This window comes from Anolis sagrei, chromosome 5 (genome assembly GCF_037176765.1).
Source record: "Anolis sagrei isolate rAnoSag1 chromosome 5, rAnoSag1.mat, whole genome shotgun sequence".
NCBI lineage: Eukaryota > Metazoa > Chordata > Lepidosauria > Squamata > Dactyloidae > Anolis > Anolis sagrei.
The window spans coordinates 106,678,885-106,698,327 of NC_090025.1; the positions used below are offsets into that span (position 1 = coordinate 106,678,885).

The 19,443-nt window shown below is 41.9% G+C and overlaps 1 protein-coding gene across 1 annotated transcript; it reads left to right on the forward strand.

Moving 5' to 3' along the window:
- The first annotated feature begins 4,702 nt into the window (after positions 1-4,702).
- TMEM128 (transmembrane protein 128) lies at positions 4,703-14,611 on the forward strand. Its single transcript, XM_067468958.1, has 5 exons — positions 4,703-4,827; positions 9,605-9,746; positions 11,583-11,744; positions 12,282-12,390; positions 14,206-14,611. The coding sequence occupies exons 1-4, from the start codon at positions 4,743-4,745 to the stop codon at positions 12,379-12,381; spliced, it is 489 nt and encodes a 162-aa protein (XP_067325059.1). The 5' UTR covers positions 4,703-4,742; the 3' UTR covers positions 12,382-12,390; positions 14,206-14,611.
- The last annotated feature ends 4,832 nt before the right edge of the window (positions 14,612-19,443 follow it).

Genomic DNA, 19,443 nt, shown 5'->3' on the forward strand with positions numbered 1-19,443 from the left:
TGGCTGGGATTTCTGGGAGTTGGAAGTCCAAAACACCTGGAGGGCCGATGTTTGCTCATGCCTGGCTTAGGCATGCCTCAAGACCAAGCACAAGGGATTCCAGAGTTCAGCAAGTATCTCAGAACTGATACCTTTTCTCTAGATCACTTCCATAGGTGTGGAAATACTGCTGCCTTTCACATCTTTTTCCAGAGGAGGGGAATGTGTTAAGACAATGTGTTAATGTTGAGGAAATTAGGAATCCTTTTGTTGTTAGAGGAAGCCTGAACTTGGAAAACAATCACTAAGACAGTTTGTATTCCTCTCAGCTGCTATCTTCTTTGTAGCAAGTGAACCACAGGGCAAAAAGTTATAAAAGCTTCCTTGAAATAATGTAGTTATGTGTCTTGGAGAGAAGGGAAGACTAGATTCCAAACTGTGAGGCAGCCAGTGAACGGCAGTTTATTAATAGCACACAACTCATTTTGCCTTATTGCATGTGTTTCTCTCTTCAGTGGTTTCCCCCTTCCCTCTTTTAATGCTCTCCAAACAGGGGAATGCACATTGAGGAGCTTATCAGTACACCATCTGTTGAAATGCAACCGAATGCTGCAGCCCAATCTAAGTTTGAAGTCAAACAATCTGTTCAGTTCAAATGAGAATTCTCAAGTGGGGTTCACATTACTTTGTAACCCTGAACTGACCCTTTAAGGCAGGAATAGTAGATAATGGTGTTTTTGATGCAAGGAATGTATCAGCTATAAGCATGCACACATTCAAACTGGATGAGAGAGTGGCAGTGGTATGCTTGGGAATCAAATGTGGAAAACATAAAAAAAGGGACCTTGTGTAATATTACAATCCCATCCACACATTTTCTTCACACATATAAAACCAGCACATTTGTAGCAAGTGTCCAACTAATACATTTTGTTCTGTTTCTCTCGGGTGAAAATCATTATCTTCATTTTGTAAAACTGTTGGAGACTGCCAAAAGTAAATTACAATTAGGAAGATTTTTAACAGTTGGTTCTGATTTATTATTTTTTATACACAGCACAGATACATTTCCACAATAAAAACAGGATTTAATAATTTATTTAATTTGTATTGTATCGACTCATATAGATTACAAGGCAATTTCATATACAATAGTTGGTGATGCCTGGCTCGACAATAGTCCATGTAAAAAAGACCTTGGAGTCTTTGTGGACAGCAAGTTGAATATGAGCCAACAGTGTGATGTAGCAGCTTTAAAAAGCCAATGGGATTTTGGGCTGCATCAAAAGGAGTATAGTGTCTAAGTCAGGGGTCCTCAAACTAAGGCCAGGGGGCCGAATGCGGCCCTCCAAGGTCATTTACCCGGCCCTCACTTAGGGTCCACCTAAGTCTGTAACGACTTGAAAGCACACCAAAACAACAACAGCCACAACAACTATCCTATCTCATCAGCCAAAAGCAGGCCCACACTTCCCATTGAAATACTAATAAATTTATATTTGTTTAAATTGTTCTTCATTTTAATTATTGTATTTAAGTGTTTTTTGTACTATAAATATGTGCACTGTGCATAGGAATTCATTCATGTTTTTTTCAAATTATAATCCAGCCCTCCAACAGTTTGAGGGACTGTGACCTGGCCCTCTGTTTAAAAAGTTTGAGGACCCCTGGTCTAAATCAACGGAAGTCATGGTGCCTCTCTATTCTGCTGTGGTTAGACCTCACCTGGAATACTGTGTCCAATTCTGGACATCACAGTTCAAAAAAGATATTGACAAGCTGGAAGGTGTCCAGAGGAGGGCAACTAAAGTGATCAAAGGTCTGGAGACCATGAAGAGTGTCTTAAAGAACTGGGTATGTTTAGCCTGCAGGAGATAAGGTTGAGAAGAAGACATGATAGCAGAAGTTTGTGAGGAAACACGATTCATAAATATGGGAAAGGATGTCAAAAGGAAGAGAGAGGAGGCTTGTTTTTTTGCTGCCCTGCAAACTAGGGCCCCTTCCACACAGCTGAATAACATCCCACATTATCTGCTTTGAACCAGAATATATGGCAGTGTGGACTCAGATAACACAAATCAAAGCAGATATTGTGGGATTTTCAGCCTTGATGTTCTGGGTTATATGGCTGTATGGAAGCATCCTAGGACTCTGATTACAGGAGAAATTCCACCTGAACACAAGCAAGAGCTTCTAGACTGTAAGAGCTGTTCAGCAGTGCCTTCTAGACTGTAAGAAGAGCTGCTCAGCAGTGCCTCAGAGTGTGGTGGAGGCTCCTCCCTTGGAGGTTTTAGAAGCTGGATGGCCATCTGTCAGAGGCACTTTGATTGTGCTTTTCCTGCATGTCAGGGGATTGGACTACATAGCTCATGTGGTCACTTCCAACTGTATTATTCTATGGGCCCTTCCACACAATCATAAAACTCTGAATATCAAGGCAGAAAACCCCACAATATCTGCTTTGAACTTCTTTTTTTTGCAGTGTCAGGAATACTTACTTAGGCGATCCCTCGTAGTCTGACGATGATGATCCTCCAAGTGTAGCATCCTGGCGGTGGGTCCGTAGATGACTGTGGAGCCCTATTCTTGATCTGCATCTTCTCCCACAGTGAGGGCATCAGTTTCCAGGTGGAAGGCGGTCCCGGTCGGGGTTGGCTTGACGTGCACTCCTCTTGGCACGTTTCTCTCTTTCGCCCTCCATTCATGCCTCTTCAAATTCTGCAGACTTGAGGAGCCCCCAGTGGTGCAGTTGGTTAAACCCTTGTGCCAGCAGGACTGAAGACCGACAGGTCGCAGGTTCGAATCTGGGGAAAGCGTGGATGAGCACCCTCTTGTCAGCTGCAACCCCTCATGCGGGGACATGAGAGAAGCCTCCCAAAAGGATGGTAAAACATGAAAACATCCAGGCGTCCCCTGGGCAATGTCTTTGCAGATGGCCAATTCTCTCACACCAGAAGTGACTTGAATTGGGTTATCTAAGTCCACACTGCCCTATATTCAGATCAACGCAGAAAGTGCGCAATTTTATTCAGCTGTGTGGAAGGGGCCTGAGGAGCCTTCCAGACAGGCCCTATATCCCAGGATCTGATCCCAGATTTTCTGTTTATTCTAGACTAGCCGTCCCCTGCCACGCGTTGCTGTGGCCCACATGGGGGTTCTGTGATGGAGGTTTGGCCCAATTCTATCGTTGATGGGGTTCAGAATGCTCTGTGATTGTTGGTGAACTATAAATCCCAGCAGCTACAACTCCCGAATGTCAAGATTCTATTTTCCCCAAACTCTACCAGTATTCACATTTGGGCATATTGAGTATTCGTGTAGAGTTTGGTCCAGATCCATCGTTGTTTGAGTCCACAGTGATCTCTGGGTGTAGGTGAACTACAACTCCAAAACCAAAGAACACTGCCCACAAAACCTTTCCTGTATTTTCTGTTGGTCATGGGAGTTCAATTCCGTCGTTGCTGGAGTTCAGAATGCTCTTGGATTGTAGGTGAACTATAACTCCCAGCAACTACAACTCCTAAGGTTATTTTCCCCAAACTCCACCAGTGTTCACATTTGGGCATATTGAGTCTTTGTAGAGTTTGGTCCAGACCCATCATCGTTTTGAGTCCACAGTTATCTCTGGATGTAGGTGAACTACAACTCCAAAACTAAGGACACAGCCCACCAAACCCTTCCAGTATTTTCTGTTGGTCATGGGAGTTCTGTGTGCCAAGTTTGGTTCAATTCCATCGTTGGTGGGGTTCAGAATGCTCTTGATTGTAAGTGAACTACACAACACAGCAACTACAACTCCCAAATGACTAAATCAATTTTTTTGAGTGAAGGACATACATTGGGTGGTTAGGTGTCTTGTGTCCAAATTTGGTGTTAATTCATCCAGTGGTTTTTGGGTCCTGTTAATCCCACAAACGAACATTACATTTTTATTTATATATAGATTATCTGGCAGTGCAGACTCATATAATCCAGTTTAAAGCAGAAAACCTGTGATCAGATCCTGGGATATAGAGCCTGTCTGAAAGGGTCCCGAGTCCACATTGCTATATATTCCAGTTCAAAGCAGAAAATGTGGGATTCTATTCAGCTGTGTGGAAAGAGCCTTAGATGTATTGTCGAAGGCTTTCATGGCTGGAATCACTAGGTTCTTGTAGGTTTTTTCGGGCTATAGGGCCATGTTGTAGAGGCATTTTTCCTTACGTTTCGCCTGCATCTATGGCAAGCATCCTCAGAGGTAGTGAGGTCTGTTGGAAATAGGAAAATGGGTTTATATATCTGTGGAATGACTTTTGCCCCACCTCAGTCATTCCACAGATATATAAACCCATTTTCCTATTTCCAACAGACCTCACGACCTCTTGCCATAGATGCAGGCGAAACGTCAGGAAAAATGCCTCTACAACATGGCCCTATAGCCCGAAAAAACCTACAAGAACCTAGAGCCTTAGATTCTATAAAACCAATCTTATATACACTGCGCCAACAGAAAGCAAAGGTGCCACCACTTCAGTCATTTCTTCTGGAGTAATTCGGATTTCTGAATGCCACACAAAAGGGTGTTCAAGAATAAATAATGCAACCAATAGAGTCAGCGCTACTTATGGCTTTGACGAAGGAAGGCGGCTCAAAAGGAAGCGACTGAGGCAGAAGAGGCCTCTCACAGGTACGCAGCCTTGTTGAAGGATGAGGGACCCTCCCCTTCCGGTCCGGCACGCGTCGCTTCCGCTTTGTCGCTGGTCGCCGCGCGCCGCCTAGGCTTGATGGCGGAACCTTCGCCCCTGAGGAAGAGGGGGGCCCGGGGCGGCCAGGAGCCCGAGCCACGCGAAGCCCCGCAGGGGGCGCCCGGTAAGTAAGTGCACAAGCCCCCCTTCTGCCTTTTCTCCTCTCGAAGGGCCGCCGGGCCTTTCCCCTCCCGTTTGTCACCAAGCTGGGAGGATGCTCACCACACAGAAGATGTGAGGCCAGGCGGGGCCTCACCTGGGAGCCTCTAGAATTGTGCGCATGCGCGGCGGAGACAGACACCCCTTTCTGCTCTCATGGTTCAGTGAATGCAAACGGTTTCGTGCGCAAACAACACACATCTTGAATACAGGTTATGTGTGCAAGGTGAATATTCAACAGAAATGAAGCACATAGGATCATAGAGTTGGAAGAGACCTTGTGGGCTATCCAGTCCAACCCCCTGCCAAGAAGCAGGAAAATTGCATTCAAAGTACCCCCGACAGATGGCCATCCAGCCTCTGTTTAAAAGCTTCCAAAGAAGGAGCTTCCATCACACTCCGGGGCAGAGAGTTCCACTGCTGAACGGCTCTCACAGTCAGGAAGTTCTTCCTCATGTTCAGATGGAATCTCCTCTCTTGTAGTTTATTTATTTATTTCGCGCACTTCTACCCCACCCCACTCAGGGCGGCTTACAAAAGGTACAATTCGATGGCAACACAAACAATAAGTGCTGGCGTTAGCCTATAAAGCCCTAAACAGTTCTGGCCCTACTTACCTCTCCGAACACATCTCCTCCTATGAACCAACCAGGACACTAAGATCGTCTGGGGAGGCCCTGCTCTCGGTCCTGCCTGCATCACAGGCGCACCTGGTGGGGACGAGAGAGAGGGCCTTCTCAATGGTGGCCCCTCGGCTGTGGAATGCCCTACCTGCAGACATCAGATAGGCCCCCTCGTTGTTGGCGTTTTGGAGGAAGGTGAAGACCTGGCTATTCGAACAAGCGTTTGACTAAACAGTGAAATTGAACATAGGAATACGGAACAATGGATAATGAGAGTGGATTCTGATTTTATTGTTGAGGCGTTATGATTGTTATACTGTTGTTAATTGTTGATGTTATAATCTGTTTCAATTGCATTATACTGTTTTGTGATACTTTGCATTGTTGTGTAAACCGCTTTGAGTCGCCTAAGGGCTGAGAAAAGCGGTATAGAAATAAAGTAAATAAATAAATAAGATAAAACATATATAGACAAGAATTATAAAACAATTAAAACAATCAATTATACATCACAATCAATAAAGCCAATCTAATGCTCAACGTTCGCCAACTCGGAATCCGTAAGTTCATTCCACATTGTCAAATCCTATCAATTCTAGTTATCATTGTCCTTTGTCTATCTGCCAGATTACCCAAAGGCCTGGTCCCATATCCATGTTTTTAGTTTCCTTCTAAAAGAGAGGAGGGATGTCGATGACCTAATTTCCCCGGAGAGTGAATTCCACAGGTGAGGGGCCACCACCGAGAAGGCCCTGCTCCTTGTCCCCACCAGTCTCACTTGTGATAGAGGTGGGGCCGAGAGCAGGACCTCCCCAGAAGATCTTAAACTCTGAGGCGGGACATAGAGGGAGATGCGTTCGGACAGATATGCTGGGCCGGAGCCGTATAGGGTTTTGTAGGTCAAAACCAGCACTTTGAATTGTGCTCGGAACTGGATTGGCAGCCAGTGGAGCTGACACAACAGGAGGGTGGTATGCTCCCTGTATGACGCTCCAGTTTGAAGCCATTGCTCCATTGCGTCCTAGTCTCCAGGGCAGCAGAAAACAAGCTTGCTCCCTATGACTTCCTCTCACGTATTTATACATGGCTATCATGTTTCCTCTCAGCCTTCTCTTCTTCAGGCTAAACATGCTCAGCTCTTTAAGCCACTCCTCATAGGGCTTGTTCTCCAACCTTTGATCATTTTAGTCTTCTCCTCTGGATACATTTCAGAGGTCAATCTTATGCCCAACCTAAAGGTCCTGCTCTAGTGTCCCTTTTGCTAGGTGTCTCCCAAGCCACTTCCTTCCACACAGCCATATAACCCAGGGTATCAAGGCAGGTAATCCAAAATATCTGCTTTGAACTGGGTTAACTTAGTCCACACTGTCATATATTCTAGTTAAATGTGGTTTTTATATAGCTGTGTGGAAGGGGCCTCTGTCACTTAGCTTGAAATTTCAATAGTTCAAGCCCAGCAGGGACTTCATTCAGGTGATTGACAAGGCCAGTATTAGAGAGATTTGGGTGGATAAGGTGGGTTTGTCTTGCTCAGTTTTGCCCACTAAGGTTCTCTGTTCAGCTGCAGGTGAGACCTGGGGAGGTGGATAACACTCTGTAACATAATTTTTGTTCCTGGGTTATACGTGTTATTTCCTAATGGGTTCTATCATAAAAGCACGGGAAAGGTTTATTAAACATCCTGTAGCACATTTTGCTATAGTTTTTCAATGAATATCTCATAGAGTCTCAACCAATTCAACATAGTTTGTGGAAGCCACGGAAACCAAGTTCTGAAGTAGAACAGCTCCTTTCAATGTAAGCATTGTACAATTAAACAGGAAATAACACTTTCAAACCAGGAACAGAAAATATTTAGATTTTGTTACATAGTGTAATATTTCTGTCAGTTTGATATTTCCCTGTTCCTGGTTGATCTCAGGAACAGGGAAACCACCAGGTGGTTGATACAATTGCTCCAAAACTTCCCTTTTCATGAGGTAGAGCTAACCCCCGCCCGGCTTTCTAATGTCCCGAAAGTAATTAAATGGATGAGATGGAAACTGGAGCAACAGTGCAGAGTAAGTCCAAATGAATTGAGCAAAAATCTGAAGGCTTATGGTGGGACAATAAAGGCAACAAAAAGGCTTTCCTGATTTACTCAATTGCATCAGCACAGAACTGATCAAAGCTGTTCCAAATTGTTAGCTATCTGTTACAAGTTGACTCAAAGGAGAATGTAACCTGCTGCACCACCTTCTCCCTAAAACAATTCCTCCCCCCATAATTTCATTGATCAAATTGTTCAGCTTTGTTTTGACTTAGATTCCAGAGTTAACATACTTCTGGTAGTTGTAATCTTGGTACCTGCTTACCCAGTGTTGATGGATACTTCTCAAATTGTGCAGCCCAAGGATGTGGACTGGCTCTTTGGAGAGACGAGAGCTACCACATGTGCTCTAGACCCATGTACCACTTTGCTCATTGAACAGACCCAAGGGGGGCTGGTAGAGTGGCTGATGGGAGTGATTGATATCTCGTAGAATCAAGGCAGGGTCCAACATGACTGAAGGTTGCTGTAGTGAAACTTTCCCTGGATCCTACTGCATCCTAATCCATTCTCCAACCTTACATTTTTGGGAAAGATACTAGAGCATGTGTGGCTTCTCATCTCCAGGGATTTCTGGATGAGGTGGCTTATCTAGATCAAATGCAGTCTGATTTCAGACCTGATTATGGGACAGCATTGGTCTCAGCATTGGTCACCTTGGAGAAGGATCTGTTCAGGGAACCAGGCCCGGGGGGGGGGGGGGTATGTCCTTATTGGTTCTGCTGGATCTCCTAGCAGTTTCTGAAATTATCAACCATGACATCCTTTTGAGTCTCTTGTCAGGGATGGGCTTGGACATACTTCTCTTCAGTTATTCCATCCTTTCCTGGAGAGGCTTTCCAGAGTGTGTTGCTGGAGAATTCCTGCTTGATCCCATAGCCATTGTCCTGTAGAGTCTTATCGCCTCAGGATCTACGCATGATGATCCTGGGAGATGTCTACAGATTTTGGGTCAGATGTCATTGATATGTCAGTGATACTCATTAATCTACTACTCCTTTTCACCTAACTCCAAGGAAGCTGTCCCAGTGCTGAACTGGTATCTCTCAGGTATACTGGAGAGACAAGACAGCTACTTCTCATCGGCTGGAAGACAGATCCAAGACCTGTGTGTAGACTCTCCTAGAAAACATAGTTTTGTAGTTTGGGATTACTCCTGGATTCAGCTCTTAGTCTAGAAGCCCAGGTTTCTGCTGTGGCCAGGAGTATTTTTATAAAGATAAAACTAGTGTGCAACTGCATCCATTTATGAAAAAGTTGGATTACTGTAATGCACTCTACATGAGGCTGCCTTCAAAAAATGATCAGAAACTTTGGTTGGCCCAAGGAGCCATTGTCAGGTTCTTAACTAAGGCTGGTCTGAAGGGATTGCACAACTCCCTTGTTGCAACTACACCATTGGCTGCCTACATATTTTGGACACTGTTCAAAGTACTGGTTTTGATAAAGGTTATTTGAAAAACAATTACCCTTTATATGCCTATTAAATCTCTGAGATCATCTAGAAAGGTCTTTTTCTCTCTCCCACTTTCTTCTTAGGTTCATTTGGTGGGAACAGGGGTGTATTCTCCCAGATTTTAAAGTTTCTTATATAGAAATACCAGGATAGCCTTGTCTTCTAGTGGCAGGTCTAAGCATTTTACAAAATGACATGGATTGGCTTGTAATAATTAACAAGTGGTTGGTAGGACCAGGAAAGGGTTTTTAAATAAAATTAAATAAAACCTTCCCCTTTGTCTTCCTCCCTGCAGTAATTTTTTTCTGGAGAGACTTAGTACACCTACCGCTTCTAAGCAATATACTTTACCACATATCAGAAATTTCTCTCAACACAGATGTAACTCATCCAAAAATGTTCATAATTAAGATGAATGGCATTTTGAAAACTCATGTGTATTTTAGGATTCTTGAGGTGGGTGCTATGCACTGCAACAAAGAGTGGATTACAAGGTTGATTTGATTCATTTTGCTTGTGTAACCCAATATCTCACTTAATGACTTAAGGAGAATGATGGTGGTTTCATTTACAGTTGAGCCTACAAGCACAGAGAAGAAAGAGAAACCTCTTCCCAGATTAAATATTCACTCGGCATTCTGGATATTGACGTCAATAGTTACTACATACTACGTTGAATTCTTTAAAACTATTAAAGAGATTATTCAGCAAGAAAGGTATGTTTTTCTTTATTATAAATATAGGCTATGATCACAAATTATTGTGAATATTTTTGTATCTGAATGTTACTATTAATTTCTAAAATACCCAGATGACTTTGAGAGAGGAGAGCATGAACTCTGCTTCTCTGTATAGTAACAGACAATGCATACAGTCCTCAACACAAAATCCATAATTTGCCCCTGTGACTGTATTGTGATTGGCCCAATAAAAATATCACTACAAAATGTGCCAGATATGCTCTGGGGCCATTTTTACTTTGCTTTTGTCTCCACCCTCTATCACTTTAGACCCAGGAGAGGACTGGTTTTAAAACAATAAGTTAACTTGAAGTGTGGGGAAACAGGAGCATCCTATCCCTCTTATTGTGAACAGACCTACCACAGTTGCCCACTATTTATTATAGGGAAGCCTTTGTTATTGTTTATACTGTTTCTAAGCATGATTGTATGCAAGAACTATGGATTTATTATCTAGGGAATCATTTGGGTGATTGGGGATTGCTATCTTCATGGAATTCTCTTATAAAGTATGTGGATAATTTCATGCAGAAAATTTGAAACCTGGCACAATGTGATCAGGTCAGATGTTCTTCAAGTGTCTCCACCCTGTCCCAAATAATTAGTGTTCACATCATAGATCCTTAATTTGTAATCCTGTTGCCAAAAGTATAGTGCCAAAATGTTGCCTAAAGGTTTCAATGCCATGAAACCATGGGAGTTGTACCTTTACACAGTCTATATAGCCTTCTCCACCAAAGAGTTGTGATGCCTTGCCAAATTACAACTCCCATGGTTGTATAGCATTGAACTATGGCAGTTAAAATGGTGTCAAAACGGCTATAATTCTACAGTGTAGACGTGTTCTAAGATAGCATACTGGCAGGTTTAATACTTTAGGACTTTTCCATGTCAGCCAGCTTGCCTCACTTCATGAGAAATGTGATTTATAAACAATTGATTCTTGTGCAAAGTTCTCCCACACCTTTTTTAGGCAAATCCTAAATAGTTTTTATCTCTTTTGGAAGCTGACAGGTATGTCATAGTTGCAGAGAAAAAATGCTTTTAAGAGTGTACCTTTTCATAGCCAGTCAATAGTATTGAAATCATAACTTTGCAGAGCAAATAACTGGACTCACAAGATCTTTTCTTCATTGAGCTATAAATTGAGTTCCAGAAGTATTTATATATATTTAAACAATGAGCTTTTCTAGCCTCAGACAGTTCCTCTCCTTTCTCCTTCCTTTCCTGTCATACTGCATACTACAGCTTTCAGTATGGAGCCCCCGGTGGTGCAGTGGGTTAAACCACTTGCTGACCGAAAGGTTCAAATCCAGGGAGTTGGGCAAGCTCTCATTGTCAGCCCCAGCTTCTGCCAACCTAGCCATTCGAAAACATGCAGATGTGAGTAGATCAATGGGTACTGCTTTGGCGGGAAGGTAACTGCTCTCCATGCAGTCATGCTGACCACATTACCTTGTAGGTGTCTATGGGCAATGCTGGCTCTTTGGCTTAGAAATGGAGATGAGCACCAACCCCCAGAGTCAGACACGACTGGACTTAATGTCAGGGAAAACATTTACAGCTTTACCTTTACAGCTTTCAGTGAGCAGTATTCCCAACACTGCTAAGAATTCCTTGCATGAGCAATGAGAACTTGTAGTAAAATGGAAACTGTTTGATGTGATCATCTAATACAATTACAGTAACAGCAAATCAACAAGTTGTGTTGCTTTCTGTGAACATGTAAGAGTAGTCTTGCCTTCATTGCACCAGTTTAACGTAACAACTGCTGTTAAAAATTATATGTGTTGTTTATTTTTATTTTTGCAGTTGGTGGTTTGGGCTTGGCAGCTTTTTATTGGTTGTCAGCTTGTCTGTGGCCTTTTATTGCATTGTATATCTTGAATGGTATCATGGAATTGAGGATTACGATACTAGCTACCCTGCACTAATACCAATCACAACTGCGTGCTTTATTGCTGCAGCAGTTTGGTAAGTTTGTTGCTCCAGAATCAATCATTCAAATGATTGGGTTTGTCAGTTTTTTAAGCCTGTCAAAATGTTATTGGTAAAATGTGTGAAATAATTTGTGATCTTGAAATGTTTATAAAACACAGTTTGCATGTTAACTCAACAATTTAAAACAGCATTGTTTTGTTTACATAAAGTGGCTGTTTAGCACATTTGAGTGTTGGCACAGCACTCAAATGCTACGTGAGACAGCATCCACTCACTCACAACCCCCCGGCTGTTGTTTTCAATAACTTCAAATCATTTCAACCAATTCCCTTACTGATGTTGTTGTTGTGTGCCTTTTTAATTTGTAATTATCTTCTAATAGATTTCTTGGCAAAATTGGGTCAAAGGGGTTTGCCATTGCTTACGGTTACCCAGTGAATTTCCAGTGTCGAATACGATTTCAAATCCTTTTCTCTCAGCGTCCTAGTCCAACACATATAGTAGCTCTTTTAAACATGAATGTATTTAATGAGTTGGAACTCACTATGTATGTCTGTCTTCTTTTTTTAGTTTTAATATTTCCTTATGGCCTGTATGGTCTTTTCTGACACCTCTGATCCTCTTCGTCCAGTTTATGGGAATCGTGATGCTTGTATCACTCCTGGGCTAAGTCTCTTTGGTAAGATACCTACCGATTTGTAAATCTGTCATGAATTATGGGAGTTTTTTGTTTTCTAAATCCTTTACCCTTTTAAAAGAGATTGTGTGCTCAAACAAAGGAAAATAATTCCATTTCATTGCCGGCAGGAGTCAGCCTATCCATTGATTTGACATAATGATCCAACAAGGGGCAATTAAGGATTATCGTAATTGTCAATAAAACAGCTGAACTAAAAGAAGGCTTTTGTATCAAGAAGCATACTACTACTTTCTGTGTTACAGCTCTGTTTCTACAACTTCCTGAGACATTTAATGAATGAATTGAATTATTAGCTGGCACGTTGAAAAGTATATTTCAGACGAGATATATATATATATATATATATATATATATATACTTACTTACTTACTTACTATTTCACTGTATATTTTGAAGAAGTTCCTAGGTAAACCAATAGATAAAGCATGATCATATTTGATGGAACATCAGTGAAGCAAGATAAAATATACATTAATTTTTTTTTGCCAGCTATTTCATGTCTTGTTTCTCAATATGCAAGTTATTTCTGTTGAAAGCAGAATATGTAACCTTTAGTGGCTATACATGTTATAGTTTGCCATTTTTAATGCCAGGTGTATTTTGGTGACATTCTCTATCAGTATTTACAGAAAATCCCCCAAAGTCAGGTCATAAAAGAATCTTTCCTCCCCATTTTCCTTGCATCTCTGTAGAGAATGAGAAATGTGTGTGCTTTTCACATTATCTGCCATCTTTTCCTACCTCTGCTCAGCTACACAGGCAAATGAATATTTCAGCAACATGATGCAAAATAGGGATTTTAGAAACAGTTCCTGATCATTTCAAATACTGATCTTGAAAAGGCAGTCCAAGCTGAATATTTCCAAGTTTAAATTGTTCAAGAAGTTGGTGCCTATTTTTGTCATTGCTCAGCATCTGAGCTGTCAAAGTCTTAGGATATTTGATAGTCAATGAACATATAATAAACCTCTCTAATACATTTGGCTGTTTATGATCAAGGTAACACATGCTTTAGGAAGAACTAAAGAGGCTAAAGATAAAACACACACAAAGTTTTCAGTAGATGAACTATACATTCTAGTGTGGTTTTCCAGTCAAATCTGTTAAATGAAAGAGTAATGGTATTTGTCATAATCAATTGTTAGGAAAAAGGTAAAGGTTTCGCCCTGACATTGTTTAGTTGTGTCCGACTCTGCAGGGTGGTGCTCATCTCAGTTTCTAAGCTGAAGAGCCGGCGTTGTCCATAGATGTCCCCTAGGTCATGTGGCCGGCATGACTGCATGGAGCACCTTTACCTCCACATTGAAGCAGTACCTATAGATCAACTCACATTCACATGTTTTTGAACTGCTAGGTTTTCAGAAACTGGGCCTAACAGCGGGAGCTCACCCCACTTCCCGGATTCGAACTGCCAACCTTTCAGTCAGCAAGTTCAGCAGCTCAGCGGTTTAATCCGCTGCACCACCAAGTTATTTTTGTGAATAATAATTGGTGAAAAATTTTCAATTATCCGCAGGACATCAACTTTAAATAGTATTGTAGTAAGCTCCGAGACCTTAACTTCACTGGTTGTCTTTGGTTATCTAAAGTGGCAGGTTCCCATTCAGTTCCCAAGCTAACAAAAAAGAAAATATTGCTGATGGAAAGCATTTAAATGTTTTGAATTTCACAAGGCAGCCAACAGATGTTGAAGTTGAGCCCAAACTGCAAGCATTTCATTCTTACCTTTGTGAAGAAAGAAAATGTTCACCAAATTGGAAACATTTTGTACTTTCTCATCCTCTTTACTTGCAGGATCTATGTCAGTGCCTTTCTGCTAAGATGTCTACCAGAATTGATTAGCATCTACCTTCAGTAATGCATACGCTTTTGAGTATGTGGCTTAAAGTTCCCTTTGGTGAGCTTGGATGGAGCAGCTCCATGAGACGTGAACTTCAGCATGCAATGGAGATCTGAACAAAAACCTTCATTGATTTCTTCGATATGCATGTGTGTTACAGACACTGTGGAATCATGTATGGAGCTATCTTCAAAATGAAGTGAACTGAGGGGTGTGCACACACACACTTGAAGAACTTTACTTTGTCTGTATGGAATGTTGGGTCCAAATAATTATATTTAACTACTACATTTATAAATTGCAGAAAAAAATGTGTTTTACTCCAGTGTTCTTATTTAATTAATAAATACTTAGTAGTAAGAGACTGGTTTCTCATTCATATGAACTTGGTTACAAACAAGGAAAAAACTCCATAGTAAAAACAGTAGAAGAGCTCTGTGCAGGCTAAAGATCTGCTATCAACTATTTGCTTATTTCTAGTCACCTAAATATGTGTTTGGAGAATACAGAGGTTGCTGTTATTTTAATTATAGCAAGCAAGGGGAAATATAACTTGTAGAAGTAGATCAAGTCAGTGGAGAGGTGGGGAGAGACATCTTGGTTGACTGAAGGAGGAGTGCCCACCAGGTTTCTGGGTGCAGCAGTAAAAGATTTGATGGGCAGGGAGAAGAAATGATAGTGATCTACCATGAGTCCACCCTCTTATTGAGGTACCTTACAATTTCCAAGGTTTGAGTGTAACAGGGTAGGGTTGGGATTCTGTTGCTGTATCATCTACCCCACTGTCCAATTGTCTCCCTTGCCCGAGCTACTGAAGGGGGTGTTGTTCTCTCCACCCCACCTCATTTACTATATGCCAAAATGTAGCATATATGCTGAGTCCCCTCATTAGGGCTGAGATCCGTATTTCTGGCTTCCATGGTCTTGTATCCCTTGAAGATCTGGCTGTGCTCATGAATCACTTTTCACTGGTAAGGATTAGGGTGATGGGGAGGTTGAAGAAACTGAATAGCCCACAACTGAATAGGATTTAGATTTGCTGGGTCTTCGAGCCTGCAGGCATGGGAATAAATTCAAATTATCCTCCCTCAGAGACCAGTTTATTCTGAAAGTTTCACGAATTTGTGTGTGTGTGTGTGGGGGGGGGGGGGGGGGTCCCTATGGAGACTTGTCCACAGCTGCATGGTATACAGTAGACTCCTGCAAAGGTGAGAGGATCCCATCTGCAGGAGTCCATACATAGGGACTACCAAGTGTAGTGCCCAAACTTAAAGAAGCTGTTGAAGAAACACAACCTACAAAGGATCTACAAACCCACCAAGAAAATCCAACAAATGCTACATTCAGCAAAGGACAAGAGGGATCCTCTCACCTCTGCAGGAGTCTACCGTATACCATGCAGCTGTGGGCAAGTCTACATAGTGACCACCAAACACGAATCAACGAACATGAAAGGACTGCAGACTAATTCAACCAGAGAAGTCAGCCATAGCAGAGCACCTGATGAACCAACCTGATGACACAGAATATTATTTGAAATGCTGGACCCCTCCAACAACCACCATGTCAGACTATACAGAGAAGCCATTGAAATCCACAAGCATGTGGACAATTTCAACAGAAAGGAGGAAACCATGAAAATGAACAAAATCTGGCCACCATCATTAAAAAAAACTCTAAAATCAGGACAGTGAATAAAGATTAACACTCTGAAAACAGGAATTCCAGGCATGAAACACATCAGGGCCAGCTAACACCTTCCAACAAAGGATTCCCCCAGACAGGAATCAGTCAAGCCTTGAAGCTGCAAGGTTTTGCAGTGCTAATCAATGTGATTAATTGCAACATTCACACTTGCCTCCAACAGACAGGAGTTTCTTTCTCCCACCCTGGACCTTCAACAGATGTATAAACCTCCCTTGTCTAGTTTACAATATACCTCACAACCTCTGAGGATGCCTGCCATAGATGTGGGCAAAATGTCAGGAGAGAATGCTTCTAGAAAATGGCCATATAGCCCAGAAAACTCACAGCAACCCAGATAAGGGCTAACATTATCCTAGCCCTGTTCAGATGGTCTGAGCAATAGTTGCAGTGTGTGTTTAAATACTCTGTTAGGGAGTAATAGGATTCCCTCCCACCCTTTGGACCAGATCCTCTGTTTGGCTTTTTAGCAGGCAAATTTGGCTCCTTGGATGCTTGATGGCCTGCAACATGAGTTGGTAACCAGAAGTGATATTCTGAGCAATCATTGATCACTTCTGGTCACTTTGGATGTGCTTCTACAGGTGTTTCAGATTGACCCCCCCCCCCCCATTTTTTGGGCAAAAAGCACATCCCACATATGAGTGGTTTTATTTATTTGTTTTACCTCCTACCCTAAATTAACAAAATTAGTGTTCCTGGGGCATTAAGAGTTACATGAGAGCTGGTATTGAATTAGCAAATCAGGGAGTTCCTTGACTTCATAAAATAATCTTAACAAAGATTGGAAAGACTAATGAAACTTCCAATATCAATTCATTGTTAAGACCAGTGGTACAAATATGTAAGGTTGAAATGGGACTTTTGACACTTTCCTAATGGAAACTTTATTGCTGCAAAAAAGCAATGTACGTCTAACTTCCTTGTTAGAAAATGTCAACATGTTTGATTAAATGATTCTCTATTTTCGAAACTTCACTATTTTTAGGCCAAAGAGAGAAATAGATCACTCACCTTCACACAGTTAAAGAGTTACATCAGTATAGTACTCAGTTTTGCTCATTCATTTCCTGAAGTGGAGAGAATAAAGGTATCCGATGTCTTGCAAAGTGTCAGAATGAATCAGCATGGATGGGGATGGAGTCTATAAAAACTTATGCTAAATAAAATGTGTTAATCTTCATGGCATCACAAAATTAATGATCTTGGATTTGATTGATACATTCATATACTGTTGGGAAGGCATTTCCCCCTCTTTCAACTTCTCACAGCCATGTCAATTGCATGTGGCACCCACAACATCTGACATGAATGCTATGTGCTTAATCTGTACTAAGAAGGTAATTTAATCCGATGGTCATTGCAAAATTCAGACAGTCCCCAAGTTACAAACATCTGACTTACATATGACTCATAATTAAGAACAGAGGTGAGACAACAGGAAGTGATAGAAATCTACCCCAATAATAATAATAATAATAATAATAATAATAATAATAATAATAATTTTATTTATACCCCACCACCACCGGGGCGGCTTACATGAGGCCAAGCCCAACAACACATCAGTAAAAACAAAGCAGCAAGCAAATAAAACAGTAAAATTAATATAACTCACATATAAGCAATAACACAAAATTTAAAACCTTATGGCCAGGCCAGATGTAATACATTAAAAATTTAAAAATAAACACTGGACGTGAACTGAGGTAGGATGTATCTAAGCAGGAGGGTTTTAAAAGATAATGTAGGGAGGGAAATCCCTGCCTGAAAGAGTTTGTGTGTGTGCGTGTCAGGAGCAACTTGAGAAACTGCAAGTTGCTTCTGGTGTGAGAGAATTAGCCATCTGCAAGGACATTGCCCAGGAGAAGCCCAGATGTTTTGCTGTTTTACCATTCTTGTGGGAGGCTTCTCTCATGTCCCTGCCTGGGAAGGTAGAGCAGACAGAGGGAGCTCATCTGTGCTCTCCTCAGATTGAAACCTCCAACCTGTCAGTCCTGTCGGCACAAGGGTTTAACCCATTGTGCCACCGGGGGCTCCCCTGAAAGAGTTAACATGGGCAAAGGTGTCTGAAGCTTTCCTGCCAATCCTTGTTTCAACAAACCAGTTTTTATCAAAATCCAGTGATCACAGGGACAAAAAGTGAAGTGAAATCTTCTGAAAAGAGACAGCAGATGAAACACCACATGGGTGTTAATTATGCTTTTTAAAGTTTGTGTGTGTGTGTATGCTGTCGCACGCTGGGCCTGTGCATAAGAGTGTAGACAGGACATAAATTCTGTGTGCCCAACGGGACGCCGGGGCTGCCACAGATTAAAGGCCTTTGGATTTCCTTAAATCAGAGTCTCTAGATTGCTCAAAGGTTCAACAAAGTTCTTTATTAATTAAAACAAACAGGTACTTTAAGGCTTTCTTAACAGTCTATTGGCTCTCAATCCTGTCCACAGGGAACAGGCACTATCTTCATAACTGTAACTAATGGGGGAAATCCTTAACTTCTAATCTGGGCAGTCTGTCTTTGCCTCTGTTGGCGTGGAGCCCCTGCACCCAGTACCAACTGCTTCTGGCTTCCGCGAGTGACCCTTTACCAAGCAGAGCTTTGTAGACTTCCAGGGGAAAAAGAATTCAGGTTTCCATGATGGCTGACTGAAGTCCTTCAGCAAAGGAGCTGTAGGGCTGTATAACCCTGGCCAAGCTGTGGGCTGTATATCTCTCCGGCCAAGCCGTAGAAGACGAAGCTTTCTACAGGAGCTCTTGGTATTATGTCCTGCATGAAAGGCTTCTCTGTGTGGACTGAACCCAAAATGGCTCCTGTTCCCTCCAAAACCCAAAAAGGGGGCAGGACCAGGGGACCTAACTATAATTGACAGGTGGCTTGCCCTATGATTGCAGCCAAAAGAAGCCACCTATCTGCAGAGTCCCTGAAACTTAGGACTACAACAAACATTCAATGCAAAGCAAACAAAATTGGAGCTCCTGGTACAGCTGTACCTGCACAGTGTGTGTGTATGAATGGCTGGAGTTACACTTTAAAAAGTGCCTGCTCTGACTTACATACAAATTCAAGTTAAGAACAAGCCAACATAATCAATTTTGTTCATAACTTGGGGACTGCCTGTAGCTGATACAAAGAAAGCCAATCAAAGGCTGATTAGGGCTTCGTTTTGATAGTTTAAGAGGCTCAGGAGTCTATGGAAATTGAGGTCAGATTCCCAGTAAAGGAGTATCTTGGAGAGATTTTTCTATCTCAAAGAACGTTTAAGTGGTAAAGACAGTTATTATGGTTTCATCAGGTGCACACTGTTTCCCTCAATGGGCTTGTTCCCTAGCTATGCTCAACACTGAATGCCCATTAGATTTCTAGATTTTATTATTGTAGGCTTCACACTTATTGAAAAGAATGGCTTAGATGTCATCTGCAAGTCACTGTCGTGCCACAGGCTAAAAAGCTTCCAGAGCAGAAGTGAATAAATAACAGACAAAGGAGA